At 35.9% G+C, this 13,584-nt stretch overlaps 1 protein-coding gene across 1 annotated transcript; it reads left to right on the top strand.

Annotated features, from left to right (window-relative positions):
* The first annotated feature begins 1,321 nt into the window (after positions 1 to 1,321).
* LOC148587589 (uncharacterized) lies at positions 1,322 to 6,857 on the top strand. The gene is made up of 2 exons (XM_088512710.1): positions 1,322 to 1,838; positions 6,796 to 6,857. Exons 1-2 carry the CDS (start codon positions 1,322 to 1,324, stop codon positions 6,855 to 6,857), a joined length of 579 nt encoding a protein of 192 aa, XP_088368836.1.
* The last annotated feature ends 6,727 nt before the right edge of the window (positions 6,858 to 13,584 follow it).

The following is a 13,584-nucleotide window of genomic DNA, read 5'->3' on the forward strand; positions in this document are numbered from 1 at the left end:
GATGAAAAGATACACAAATATGGCTTTAAACACTGAATAAGGCATATTTCTAAAGCCTGTTACTAAGGATCAAGCAATGGTAAGATCGGATAAAAAGGATGTTTGGCTTATCCCACATTGCATATATAGATGTGAGTCTCACACTATTTAGCATAGATTGAGATTTCCTATAATTCCCTTGAAAGTTGAGATTCTAAAATTCATAAATCTCAGCCATTCATCTCATCTAAGTGTCTAAAATACGCCATGTTTCTACATTTAATGAGGAAACATGGCTTATTAAATTCCTTGAGGATAGCTTCCTCATTAAATGCTAAAACATAACTTATTTTAGACACTTAGATGAGATGAACGGCTGAGATTTATAAATTTGAGAATCTTAAATTTAAAGGAGATTCTAGGGGATCTCAATCCATTTAGTATGCAAGACTCCTAAAGGGGATTGCTTCCCTTTAGGCATGGCATTCCTCTTTACAAGGAGCAGTGTCCTAAATAAATTGGAAGAGCAGATATAGGTGCTTACACACCTATTTTTAGTTAATCAAGCATTTGGATTTTGAGTCTTATGTCCTATAAGCATTCCACATTTTTCTACAATGAATTGATACTGCCTTTTTCTATAAAGACTCAACACACACACACACACACACACACACACACACACACACATATATATATATATATATATATATAATGTTGACCTAGAGCTTCTTGATGAATTAGATTTGAAAAGTCTCTTCATCTTTCTATGTTCCTAATTACATGTATCCTTTATCCAAATCTTCTATTATTATCTTCTACTCATTACTATGTTTTCTCTGTTTGTCTGCAGGATTTGCACACCTACCCTCTTATGCCCTACCGCTCATGCCTCTCCTCGGGAATTATGGTTTGGCTCCTCGGGATTTACTGTTCAGGTGGTATTTCTACAACATATGCTAAGACGAACACAAAAATGAACAAAATAGATAGTAGCAGATTTAAATAAATCACACAAATAACTAGTCACTTAAGCAGATGAACAATGGCTCTAATACCAAAAGGGAAGACAAAAGTAGAGAATTGTTACTTGAAAGAAACGAGGATTGCAGGCTGGCTAGGCTCGAGCGCAGGCATGCAAGGGGGTCTTCGCAGCTCCAGACCTGTGTGAGAGAAACCAAAAAAAAAAAAAAAATCACAAAAACCAAAATTAAAAATTAGGAGGCAAAAACAAAGTAAAGTAAAAAAAATTAAAAATTAAAAATAAAATTAAGCTAATATTAATCCTTAAAATTTAATAACTAAACCATTAAGTAATCCCCAGCAATGGCACCAAAAATTGATGTGCATCATCAGAAACATTGAGATTGAGAGAGCCCGCCTCGACTTAGGAGCTGGTGTGAATCTGCTTCCTTACTCGGTATATCAGCAACTTGGCTTAGGGGAACTAAAACCTACAAGTACTGTCTTGCAATTGGCTGACCGATCTATCAAGAAACCCCGAGGGATTGTGGAAGATGTCATCATCAAGGTGGACAAGTTCTACTATATAGTTCAGTTCATAGTTCTTGATACAGAACCTGTCCCGAATCCAGAGAAACAAATTCCTATCATCCTCGAGCAACCTTTCCTAGCCATAGCCAATGCATGCATCAATTGTCGGATGGGAGTAATGAAAATCTCCTTTGGAAATGAGAAGATCAGACTGAACATCTTCAATGCCTTTCAAAATGCACCCGATCAGAATACATGTTTCTTCTTGGATGACATTGGAGAAGCTGTTGAAGACCCACCTCCTGATCCTCTATCTGAAGCCCCATCATGGAGAAACCCACCAAAGCCTATGCCTCTCACTTCAAGTACTGTTGTGTCAAATACTAGCTAAATTAATAGATAATATGTTGTACGTTTTACTCACAAGTGCACAAGATCAAACGATAGTATAGTGCATCAAGTACGAGATCGATCCTACGAGGATTGTTGATTTTATTCAGAATTGATTAAAAAAATCAAGTTGTCACTAAATTGATACTATGAAAAAGAAATAAAAAGATATAAAGATAAAATAAAGGTAGGGCTTCGATATCCACCACTAATCATGCTCAAATAATATAAAAATATGCCAATGATCCAATCATATTATGAATACCTAATGTTTGCCAACCTAAGAGTATGGGTGTATACTCCTTAAGCTATTGATTTCCCTAAACAACGAGTGTATACTCTAACTCTTTTCTTTCCCAAAGGATTTAGCATGGGTGTATACTAAGTTGTTCTTTAAGAAAGCATAAATCTATGGAAATCGACAAACACACAGAACCTAGGGCATGGGTGTATACTCCCGGTTTTCCATGTTGATTAACCCAAGAATCCGGTGTGGATTTCTTTTGTTACCCTTATTAAACCCAGGACTCGGTCATCCAAATTGATTTAATTAACTAGTCCATACCACATGCATATAATGGCCAATCACATACATATGAGGAATTCAAGAAAGCAGGAATTAATCAAGTGAAGCAACACAATATGCTTATCACAAAGGCGCCAATATTGAAATATTAAATAAATATAATTAGGGCTTCAATCTAGCCCTCCTTAAAAGTTAGTTACACATAATTAAAATAAATCTAAAAAGAAAAGGGAAAGAAAGAACCAAAAACCGCTCCTAGAAGTAGCCTCCAATTCCTCTCCCTAGAGCTGTGTCTATTCCAGAATGATTATTCTCAGGGTTTAGAGGTCTATTTATAGGCTTTTGGAAGTCCTTGACACACTAGTAATCCAAGAAAATTCATAGGGTTTAGTCCTATTACAAGTGGGACTTGGAAAACCCTAATATGGAAGGAAAGGGAGTCTGGCCGCAGCTCATTGTTCTCCAGCGCATGGGTGTGATCGATCACAGCCCGTATGTGCTCGATCGCAGTGCGCTCAATCACAGGTCTCCTGCGATCAATTGCATTACCAGAAACTCTAACTTTTCCCAAATTCTCTCTTTGAGCCCAAATCTTCCAGATTTACTTCCTTCTCTTCCAAAAGCCTACAAAAGCATCGAAAACACATAAAAGAACTAAAATAGCATAAATTAACAACACTTAAGGAATTAACACATATAAGTTTAAGAGCTAAAATATGAATATTTTGGCACTTAACACACCCCCAAACTTACTTATTGCTAGTCCCTTAGCAATACAAAACTAAAAAAAAAATGAAAAATAGAAAACAAAGATAAATCCATCTTTCGTGGGATATACAATTGCATTTAACACATGCAACAAGCCTTTTAAACCCCTAGGAATTCCCTAGATGATGAGTGAAGTCTCATGAGGGTTTTCCAAAATGTTACCCATAAACATTATGCAAAGTTCATGTTATTCAAAAATTCAAGTGTCGCTCAAAACCATGATTCTCATTCATTAGCAAGCTTAAAAAGATAAACTTCAACTTCACAATGATTTGGAATTTTAAAGTCTAATTACTTTCAAAAGACAGGGTAAGGCATCACAAGTTCGAAACAGTGTAAAATGAACTAGCACATAAATATGAAGCTTCTAATTATTTCCAATGTGCAATGTCTCAATATCTCAAAGTTCACTGAAATCCTCATTAGAATGAATAACTATGGCATAACTTTTCCTTTCCTTTCTCCTTTTTTTTTTTTTTTTTAGTCAGGCTGTACAGTGTTTGATTCCCTTAAGCTTTCTAACTGATCCATGTAGCGAGTATTCAGTCAATGACTCTCAAACCAGATGGTTTTAGGGCACTAGATGTAAAACACACCTAAGGACTTACTAACACAAGTAAAAAAGGCTACGAAACCAAACTAACCATGACATTAAACAAATCAAAATTCTTCACCTTTTGACATGAACACTCAATACTTTGAGGCAAGAGGTCCAGTTAATTAGTGAAAAGCTTATCAATGATCATCATTTTTTTCTTCTTTTTATTTTTTATTTTTATTTTTTACTCTTTTTCTCTTTTTATATATATAAATATGCCAAAGTATCCATCTAATAAGTCATCTAGTTTCACCCAAGAGATAGAAACACACACATCAGACTTTCATGTCATACCCCACAAATTATGTGCTGATGTGCTTGTGTAGATCAGATCAAACATATGAATTCTCAACTGCCAAAAGCAAGTAACCAAATTGAAAGAATCCTATCATCAGATCATATGTTCAAAATTTTAAGCTCATCGATGAGAATCAAATCACAATTTTTAAGATCAACCAAAATTTTAAGACAACATGAACATGCATATATTTATATATATTTTTGGTTTTTCAAAAATGGGTCAAAGTGTGTGTAAGGTGTCTCCCATACACCCAAACTTAAATTACACATTGGCCCCAATGTGTGTATAACATGGAAAGATCTTACCCAAGAGATGGATGACATGTTTGACATGGCATGGCTCATAGCTCACCCCCAAACTTGAATTGAAGCACACTTGTTCCTGAAAATTAAAACACTAAAGTAACAAAGGGAAACAAAATGAAACTAAACAAAATAAAATAAAATAATCAACAGAAAAATAAAACAAACAGGAAATAAAAAGGATATGCTATGGGGCGCCTCCCATGAGCGCTAAGTTTAACAAGTCTTCAGCCAGACTGTGGCACTTTAAACTTAAAGCACCAGTCTTTCCTTCTCTTGCACCAAAGGGAATGAATTCTTCCTATTGGAAGATGCTTCCGAATGTCTATAGATAGGGGAGGACCACTTCGAGTTTTTTCAAACAGTTTCTCATTCGATGGGGAATCTGTTAAGTGCTAAAATATTCATAGTTTCAGCCCTTAACTTGCATGTATTAATCCTTTGGTTTTAGTTAATTAGGTCATTTTAATTCTTTTTTGTGTTTTCCCTACTTTGGTAGGCTTTTGGAAGAAAATGAAGGAAATCTGGAAGATTTGGGCTCAAAGAGTGAAGAAGGGAAAAATGGGAGCCCCCTGACACTGCGATCGAGTGCAGTACCAGAGAAGACATAGCATGAAGCAGGCCATGAGCGATCAAGCACATAACAAAAGACGATCGATCGCAGACCTGTGATCGAGCGCACACGGGTTGCGATCAATCACACCTGTGCGTAGGAGACATATCAAGTGGCAGCCAGAGTGTCTTTCTTTCCATATTAGGGATTTCCAACTCCCAATTGTAATAGGGTTTGAAACCCTACGAAATTCCTAGGTTTACTAGTTTGCCAAGGACTTCTAAAGCCTATAAATAGACCCTTAAGCCTTTAGAATAGGTATGCTTTGTAAGGAGAAGAATTGGAGCTCTTCAAGTTCAAGTCTCGGGTTTATTCTTTTCTTTTCTTTTCCTTATTTTATGAAGATGTTTAACGTTAATTCTATGTGTAGCTAATTTATTTAGTAGGGATAGATTGAAGCCCTAGTTATGTTTTGTTAATATTCAATATTGGCGCCTTTGTGATGATCTTGTTATGATATCTAACTTGATTAATACCTAGTTTCATGAATTCCTCATATTTGTGTGCCTGATCAACATGTGCATATGGTATGGACTAGTTAGTTAAATCAATTTGGATGACCGAGTCATGGGTTTAACATAAGTAACAAAAGAATCCACACCGCGATTCTTGGGTTAGTCAACATGGGCAACCGAGAGTAGACACCATGCCCTAGGCCTCATGTGTTTGTCGATTTCCATGGTTTTATGCTTTCTTAGCGAACAACTTAGTAGACACCCATGCTAAATCCTTTAAGAAAGAAAATAATTAGAGTAGACGCCCATGCCTAATTTGTTGCTTAGGAAAATCAACAGCTTAAGGAGTAGACGCCAATGCCCTTAGGTTGACAAACATTAGATATTCATAATATGATCAAAACATTGGCATATTGATATATTAGCTAATTATAATTAGTAGTGGATATCAAAGCCCTACCTTTTTATCAATATCAATCTAAATCCAATCTTTTGTATTATTTTACTTTGGAAATTTAATTTAGACAAAAATTTAGCAGTCCTCATCGGAATGATCCTATATTTGCACACTATGCTACTATGTTGATGTCGTGCACTTGCGGGTAAAATGTACAATTATTTACCTATTAATTTAGGTAGATATTTGGAACAACATAATCATGAATTGGAATAAAGTAGGAAGAAAACTCAGGGAGCTTCTCTATCTGGATGTCCACAATTTGCTCATGTGGTAGCTCTAACAGACTTCTTTCTTGGCCCCTTGGTGTTTTAGGAATAAGAGCTAATGGTGAAAAAATCTTAGTGGTTTCTTCTCTTTCCTGATGTGGCTCCTGTGGAACTTCGATTTGCTCCTCCTTCCCCTCCTCCACATGATTTTCAACCACCTCTTCACTCCTCAATGTGACAGCTTGCTCGTGATAGGTTCACTCTTCCTCCATGTATAGTCCATTAGGATTTGCCATGAATTGACCTTAACACTCTTCTTCTTTGAGGATATCTGATATTTGCTTGAAGTGATCCTCTATCTTGGCCATGGTGGATTGCAACCGTTGATTACAGGCCTTATTATGGCTAAGAAAAGCTGACACTATTTCTTCTAAGGTAGGCCTTTTTGGAGGAGGTGGTTCTTCTTGGTATTGCTGTTGCTCTTGGTATTGTTGAGGCCAATCAATGGGAGAAGATTGATCATAAAACTGTGGTGATGGCTCCTCTTCATGATAGCAAATACTCTCTTCCTCCATATAATGTCCATGAAGAGCTGTAACTGACTGACTTTGGGGTTCTTCCTTTTTGAGAAAATCTGTTCTTTGGGTACAGTGGGCCTCCCTCCTTTTAACTGATTTCAAATGAGAGTTCTTTATCTCCTCAGTTGCTGAACTGATCATAGCTAATGTTTTCTCAGAAAACTCAAGAGGAGGTGGTTCGGCCTGATATTGCTGTTGTGGAGCTGATTAAGAGGAATATGCATGATCATAGAATTGCTGATATGAGTGATGTTGCAGTCCATGAGATTGTGGAGCATGAATTCTGAGAGATTGAGCTTGCCATGAGAGATTGGACTGTTGGCTCCATGATGGGTAACAGGAATCAAAATAGTGGTCATTCCACGGTCTAGAGAACAATGTGTTCATGTGCCCATAAAATTTGTTAGAAATTTGTCTCATTGTAGGACATCCTCTAACATGGTGATAAGGGTCATGGCAACATGAACATGGTAGCCTCCAATTCCTCTCCCTAGAGTTGTGTCTATTCCAGGATAATTATTCTCAGGGTTCAGAGGTCTATTTATGGGCTTTTAGAAGTCCTTGACACACTAATAAACCTAGAAAATTCCTAGGGTTTAGTCCTATTACAAGTGAGACTTGGAAAACCATAATATGGAAGGAAATGGAGTCTGGCCACAGCTCATTGTTCTCCAGCGAACGGGTGCGATCGATCTCAGCCCATGTGTGCTCGATCACAGGTCTCCTGCTATCGATCACACTACTAGAAACTCAAACTTTTCCCAAATTCTCTCTTGAGCCCAAATCTTCCAGATTTACTTCCTTCTCTTCCAAAAGCCAACAAAAGCATAGAAAACACATAAAAGAACTAAAATAGGATAAATTAACAACACTTAAGGAATTAACACATATAAGTTTAAGAGCTAAAATATGAATATTTTGGCACTTAACAAGTACTCCACCACCTGATAACAACCCCACTAGGGACATATTTCATGTAGAAGTTACTGAAGTGGACTTTAAGGTGGACAATTTTTTCGCAAGTTCCCTGCCTGCCCTGGGTTTTGAGAACCCCCATAGAGACAAATCGTTGATCATGAAACCAGTTCGGGACAAACCGCTTGAGTATCGGTATGGGGAGCATCAAGACATTTCAACTGAGAAAAGTAATTTCGGGATGATAAGAGGAATCCTCTTCCTCGTGGAGCACTACATGATCATAAAGAAGAAGGGATGAAAGAGCTTGATTGGACTTCTGAAGGATCGGGGTAAGATCCTTTGGAACTCGGACTTAAATTTGAGAAATACCTCATAGGATTAAGCGCAAGCCCTGTGTGCTCGACTCCTCACTCCACCAGGGTACATGATCTCCATCCAGGTTACTTTATCCATTGTTGTTTCATTCTTTGATTATATTTTTACAACAATGTGTGCGCTTGATTGGTATTTGGTTGGAGTATCACTCTATTTGGTTGGGGGTATGATATACCCACATCTGCTCATTCAGGTACTCCTATCTTCTTACTCTGGTTTTTCAGTTCTATATATACATTGGGGACAATGTATGATTCAAGTTTCGGGGTATGGAAAAACAAAACACTGTCCAAATTTTGTTGTTATTCTTAAGCATATGGTTGAGCTTTGATTTTGGCTTGAATTTCATTAGTAGGCTTAAAGTCATGAACACTTGATCATTTGACTTAGGAATTTTGAGTCTTGTTACTTACTTTTGGCAACATGAGATGCTTCTTGTTTCAATTTAAGTTTATCTTGAGCACACTAGCACATGTTTTTGGGGTATGAAATTTGAGATCAATTATGTTTGTTTTTAATGTCTTGAAGTCTATTGGGTGACATATTGGATGAATAACCTTGGCATGTTATTATAAAAATAAAAATAAAATAAAAATCAAGTTGAATTTTTCACTGAGTAACCGGACCTCTTGCCTTATTAAGCAATGAGTGTTTGCGTCAATGAGTGAGAAGTTTGGTTGGTTAATAAAATGGCTAGCTTAGTTTTGTAGTCTTTTTGACTCGAGTTAGTAAGTCCTTAGGGCTGTATTTACACCTAATGCCCCAAAACTATTTGGTTTGGGAGTGATTGGCTTAACACTCGATATATGGGTCAATTAGAAAGCTTAAGGGAGCTAAGCATTGCAAAGTTGCAGAAAAAGAAAGAAAAAAAAAGTGTATGCCTTGGTTGTTTCATCCGATAGAAATCTAATAAATTATGAGATGTTGGTTCAGTTATATTGGAATTATTTTGAAGCCTCATGATTGTGTGTTAGTTCACTTTGCACAAATTGAAACTTGATGTATCTCAATCTGCCATTGGTAAGTGATTTGACTTGTGAATTCTTTGAAATTTTGAAGATGGAGCTTATAATTTTAAGCTTGCTAATGAAAGAGAACCATTAATTTTTGTGATGCTTTATTCTTTTGAATGACATAATGATGACAGTGTTTGTGGGTATCATTCCTGGAAAACCCTCATGAGACTTCACTCGTCCTCTAGGGAATGCTTGTTACATAACTTTCTGCTCAAATATTGAATTGAGGTGATTCTAGTAGCATTGCAAAGCTAACTCAAAGTACTACAAATCATTCTGAAGTAGGATTTTCCTAATTCGAATGTTTGCTATGCCAAAATCGTCCCGCAATAAAAGAACGCAAATCTAGACAAATCCTATTCTGATTTGTACTAGGATTGCTTCCTAATTTGACTAGGAGAGTGAACTATGATTTTTCTGGGTTTCCTAGGGCTTCTAGGACTTGTTTGCTCCCTATAAATAGGCGTTAAACTTTAAGAGAAAGGTGTGCTTAGTTTTAGATACAAAAATCTTCTTGGAGGCTTGACAAGTTGAAGAGGAGATAATCAATAGCAGGAGGCCATCCCAGCACCACGATGAGTGGCTAAACCCCTTTGTGGAGTGTTGATGTAACCCTATCCAAGCACAATGGTTGATTATATTCAATTTCTAGATTTTCAGTTTATATATGTTGATTGTATAACTATGAGAATTGCTACCTTTTGATTATGTTCTTAATTATTAAATGCAATTGTTCTTAAATTCGAAAATCAATATTTGTGAAATTCTTCTCTTGTCCTAGAAAGTCTTTTACTTTTATTGAGCTCAAATCATTCTTTTTTTCTGTGATTATAAGGATGATGGTTATACAATGGGTTTAATTGACATATGATCAATAGGATTTGATAGGCCATGCCTAGGGAAGACGGATTGTACTACACCCTAGTTTAATGTAATTTAGGTAGACAGTCCATGCTAACTAAAGATGAGTTACACTTATTCATTGATTGTATGTATCTTGTTAAAGAATTAGATGATTTATACCTAGGGAAGACGGGTCATACCGCATCTTAGTGGTTAGATGGACGATCTGTGCCAACTAAAGATAGATTATGCTTATTCTTTAATAAGATAGATGCTTGTTTTTTTATAACATGCATAGAATAAATTTCTTGGATTGATTCTAATTAGCCATTATTGTGCGGATAGAGGTGAAGTCAATACCCTACACTCACTCTTATATTTAATTCTCTTTTAATTTCATACACTTTAATTACGCAACCAAAATCAATCATCTTTCATTAAGGGGTTAAATACCTCACACCCCTCTGGGGTTTCACAGCTTTATTTTTTTTCTCCTGGGGTTTCATTTTTATCACAGGAGGTCTCTGTGGTTTTGATAATAGACCAAGTTAGTCCTCCGTCAGTTGACCTTTAGTTGACTTAACGGAATTCCACATGGACCAATCAAATGTTGACACGTGTACTTAATTTTTTTTTTTTTCATAAAAAAAATGTATTTTATAAAAAAAAAAAAGAAAAGAAAAAAGATTGGGGGTGGCCGGGCCATTTGGGGGTGGCTCAGCCACCCCCTTTGGCCATGGGGGTGGCCTGGCCACCCCCATTTGGTCGGAAGGCCACCCCCTGGGCACCAAGGGGGTGGCTCGGCCACCCCCAATCTTTTTTCTTTTCTTTTTTTTTTTTAGAAAATACATTTTTTTTAAAAAAAAAAAAATTTAAGTAGGTGCCACGTGTCAATATTTGATTGATCCATGTGGAATTTCGTTAAGTCAACTAACGGTCAACTGACGGAGGACTAACTTGGTCTATTATCAAAACCACAAGGATCTCCTGACTCCTCCTGTGATAAAAATGAAACCCCAGGGTGGAAAAAATAAAGTTGTAAAACCCCAAGGACTAATTTAGTATTTAACCCTTAATTAAGTTAATGTTAATTCTCATAAATTTCATAACTAAACCCCTACAGTCCTTGGGGTTTAACACCCTCAATATAGCCCTATCCTACGGAATTCGTCTTATTGCGAGTGATTATTTTTATTATTGATGTGGTCATTTTGTATACCAAAATATATCAATAATAATAAACCACTCGCAATAGGACGAATCCTGTAGGATAGGGCTATATTGAGGGTGTCGAACCTCAAAGACTGCAGGAATTTTGTTAACAAATTCGAAAGATCAAAATTAACTTAATTAAAAAGATGATAGATTTGGGTTGTAACTAAAGTGCATGAAATTAAAAGAGAATTAAATATAAGAGAGAGTGTAGGGTATTGACTTCACCTATATCCGCACAACAATGGTTAATCAGATTTAATCGAGAAATTCATTCTATGCATGTTATAAATAAACAAGAAACTACCTTATTAAAGAATAACTATAATCCATCTTCGTTTGGCACGAATCGTCCACTCAACCACTGAGATGTGGTACGACCCATCTTCCCTAGGTATGAATTATCAAATTCTATAACATGATACATACAATCAATGAATAAGTGTAACCCATCTTCATTTGGCACGGACTGTCTACCTAAATTACACTAAACTAGGGTGTAGTACAATCCGTCTTCCCTAGGCATGGCCTATCAAATCATATTGATCATATGTCAATTAAACCCATTGTATAACCATTATCCTCATAATCACCGAAAACAAGAAGGATTTGAGTTCAATAAAAGTAAAAGACTTTCTAAGACAAGAGAAGAATTTCACAAATATTGATTTTGAAATTAAGAACAATTGCATTTAATATTTAAGAACTACATCAATATATAGCAATTCTCATAGTTATACAATCAACATGCATAAATTGAAAACCTAGAAATTAAATACAATCAAACGATTGTGCTTGGATAGGGTTATATCAACACCCCATGAAGGGGTTTAGCCTCTCATGACTCCTTGAAGCTCCAATGATTATTTGGTGAATTTTTGCTCTAGAAGCGGTGTATCAATGTTTAGAGGCCTATTTATAGGGAGCAAAAAAGTCCTAGAACCCTAGGAAAGCCAGAAAAATCGTAATTCAATCTCCTAGTCAAATTAGGAAGCAATCACAGTAAAATCGGAATAGGATTCGTCTAGATTTGTGTTCTTTTAATGTTGAATGATTTTGGCATATCAAACTTCCAAATTAGGAAAATTCTATTTCACAATGAGTTGTAGTATTTTGAGTTAGCTTTCTACTGCCTCTAGATTCATCTCAATCCAATACTTGAGCAGAACGTTATGGTCAAAATACTGAGACATATGTAGAATCCAAATTTGAATCCAATTAGAGAAATTCCGATTTAATTATTTCGTTTATTTGATTAAACTTAACCACATCATATAGGTCCTCTATTATGATTGGTTAAGGTTAATCATATCTTCTAGGTCTTCTAAAAGTGTGCTTTTAAGCCAAAAATCAATGGAATTAATTGCATCTTTATTTAAAACCTGAAGACAATAAAACAATATAAAATCAAATAAATAACAATGCAAATGAATTAACATATACGAGTTAAGGGGCTTGAATGTGCAACATTCAGCGCTTATTACACCCCCAAACTTACATATTGCTAGTCCCTTAGCAATACAAAACGGAAAACAAACTGAAAAACAAAAGGATAAATCCATCTTTCATGGGATGTACGATTGCATTTAGCGTATGCAACAAGCCTTTTAAACCCTTAGGCATTCCCAAGAGAACAAGTGAAGTCTCGTGAGGGTTTTCTAGGAATGATACCCACAAACATTATCATCAAAATAGCTGTCGTTCCCCGGTCTCGAGAACGATGTGTTCATATGCCCAAAAAAATCATTAGAAATTTGTTTTATTGAAGGACATTCTCTAACATGGTGATAAGGATCATGGCAAAATGAACATGGTCCATGGGGTGTCGGAATGCCTCCCCACATGTGTGAAAACAGAAATAAAAGAACAAAAAGAAGTTAAAAATTAAAAGGGGAATAAAAACAAAATTAAAAATAAAACTTATGAAGATGCAGACTCGAATAACCCTACATGAAACGAAAAGAAAAAAATCAGATCTATAATTAAAACAGTTTCGGCGCTGCTGTCCAAATGTACGATCGATCGCACTTGCTAGTTCGCTCAAACGTCCTGGAATGGGCGCTCAAGCGCACCTCTGGAGGCAGAACAGGAATTGCGGAAGACTAGAAGAAAAGAAAAAAATAAATAAACAAAAATAAACTAAGGGAAAAAAAATTTCAAACAAAATCAAACAATCCCCAGCAACGGCACAAAAAACATGTTGTGCCAAATACCACCTAAATTAATAGATAATAATTGTTGTGCAAATATCTACCTAAATTAATAGGCAAATAATTGTACGTTTTACCCGCAAGTGCACAAGGTCAACATAGTAGTATATGATGCAAGTATGAGATCATTCCCACGAGGATTGCTAAATTTTGCTTAAAATAAATTCCTTAAGTAAAACAAAACAAAGATTGATTTTGACTTGATAATAATAAAAGGTAGGGCTTTGATATCCACCACTAATTATATTTAGATAATATAACAATATGCCAATGCTTTGATCATGTTATGCATACTTAATGTTTGTTAACCTAAGGGTATGGGTGTTTACTCCTTAAGCTA

This window comes from Corylus avellana, chromosome 2 (genome assembly GCF_965113065.1).
Source record: "Corylus avellana chromosome 2, dhCorAvel1.hap1.2, whole genome shotgun sequence".
Taxonomy (NCBI): domain Eukaryota; kingdom Viridiplantae; phylum Streptophyta; class Magnoliopsida; order Fagales; family Betulaceae; genus Corylus; species Corylus avellana.

What these genes read in the sequence shown, in the direction of transcription:
- LOC148587589 (XM_088512710.1), top strand. Translation starts at nt 1,322, where the DNA reads ATGTGCATCATCAGAAACATTGAGATTGAGAGAGCCCGCCTCGACTTA. An exon ending in GCCTATGCCTCTCACTTCAA is followed by an intron (nt 1,839 to 6,795) that starts GTACTGTTGTGT and finishes TTATCTCCTCAG; the next exon opens with TTGCTGAACTGATCATAGCT.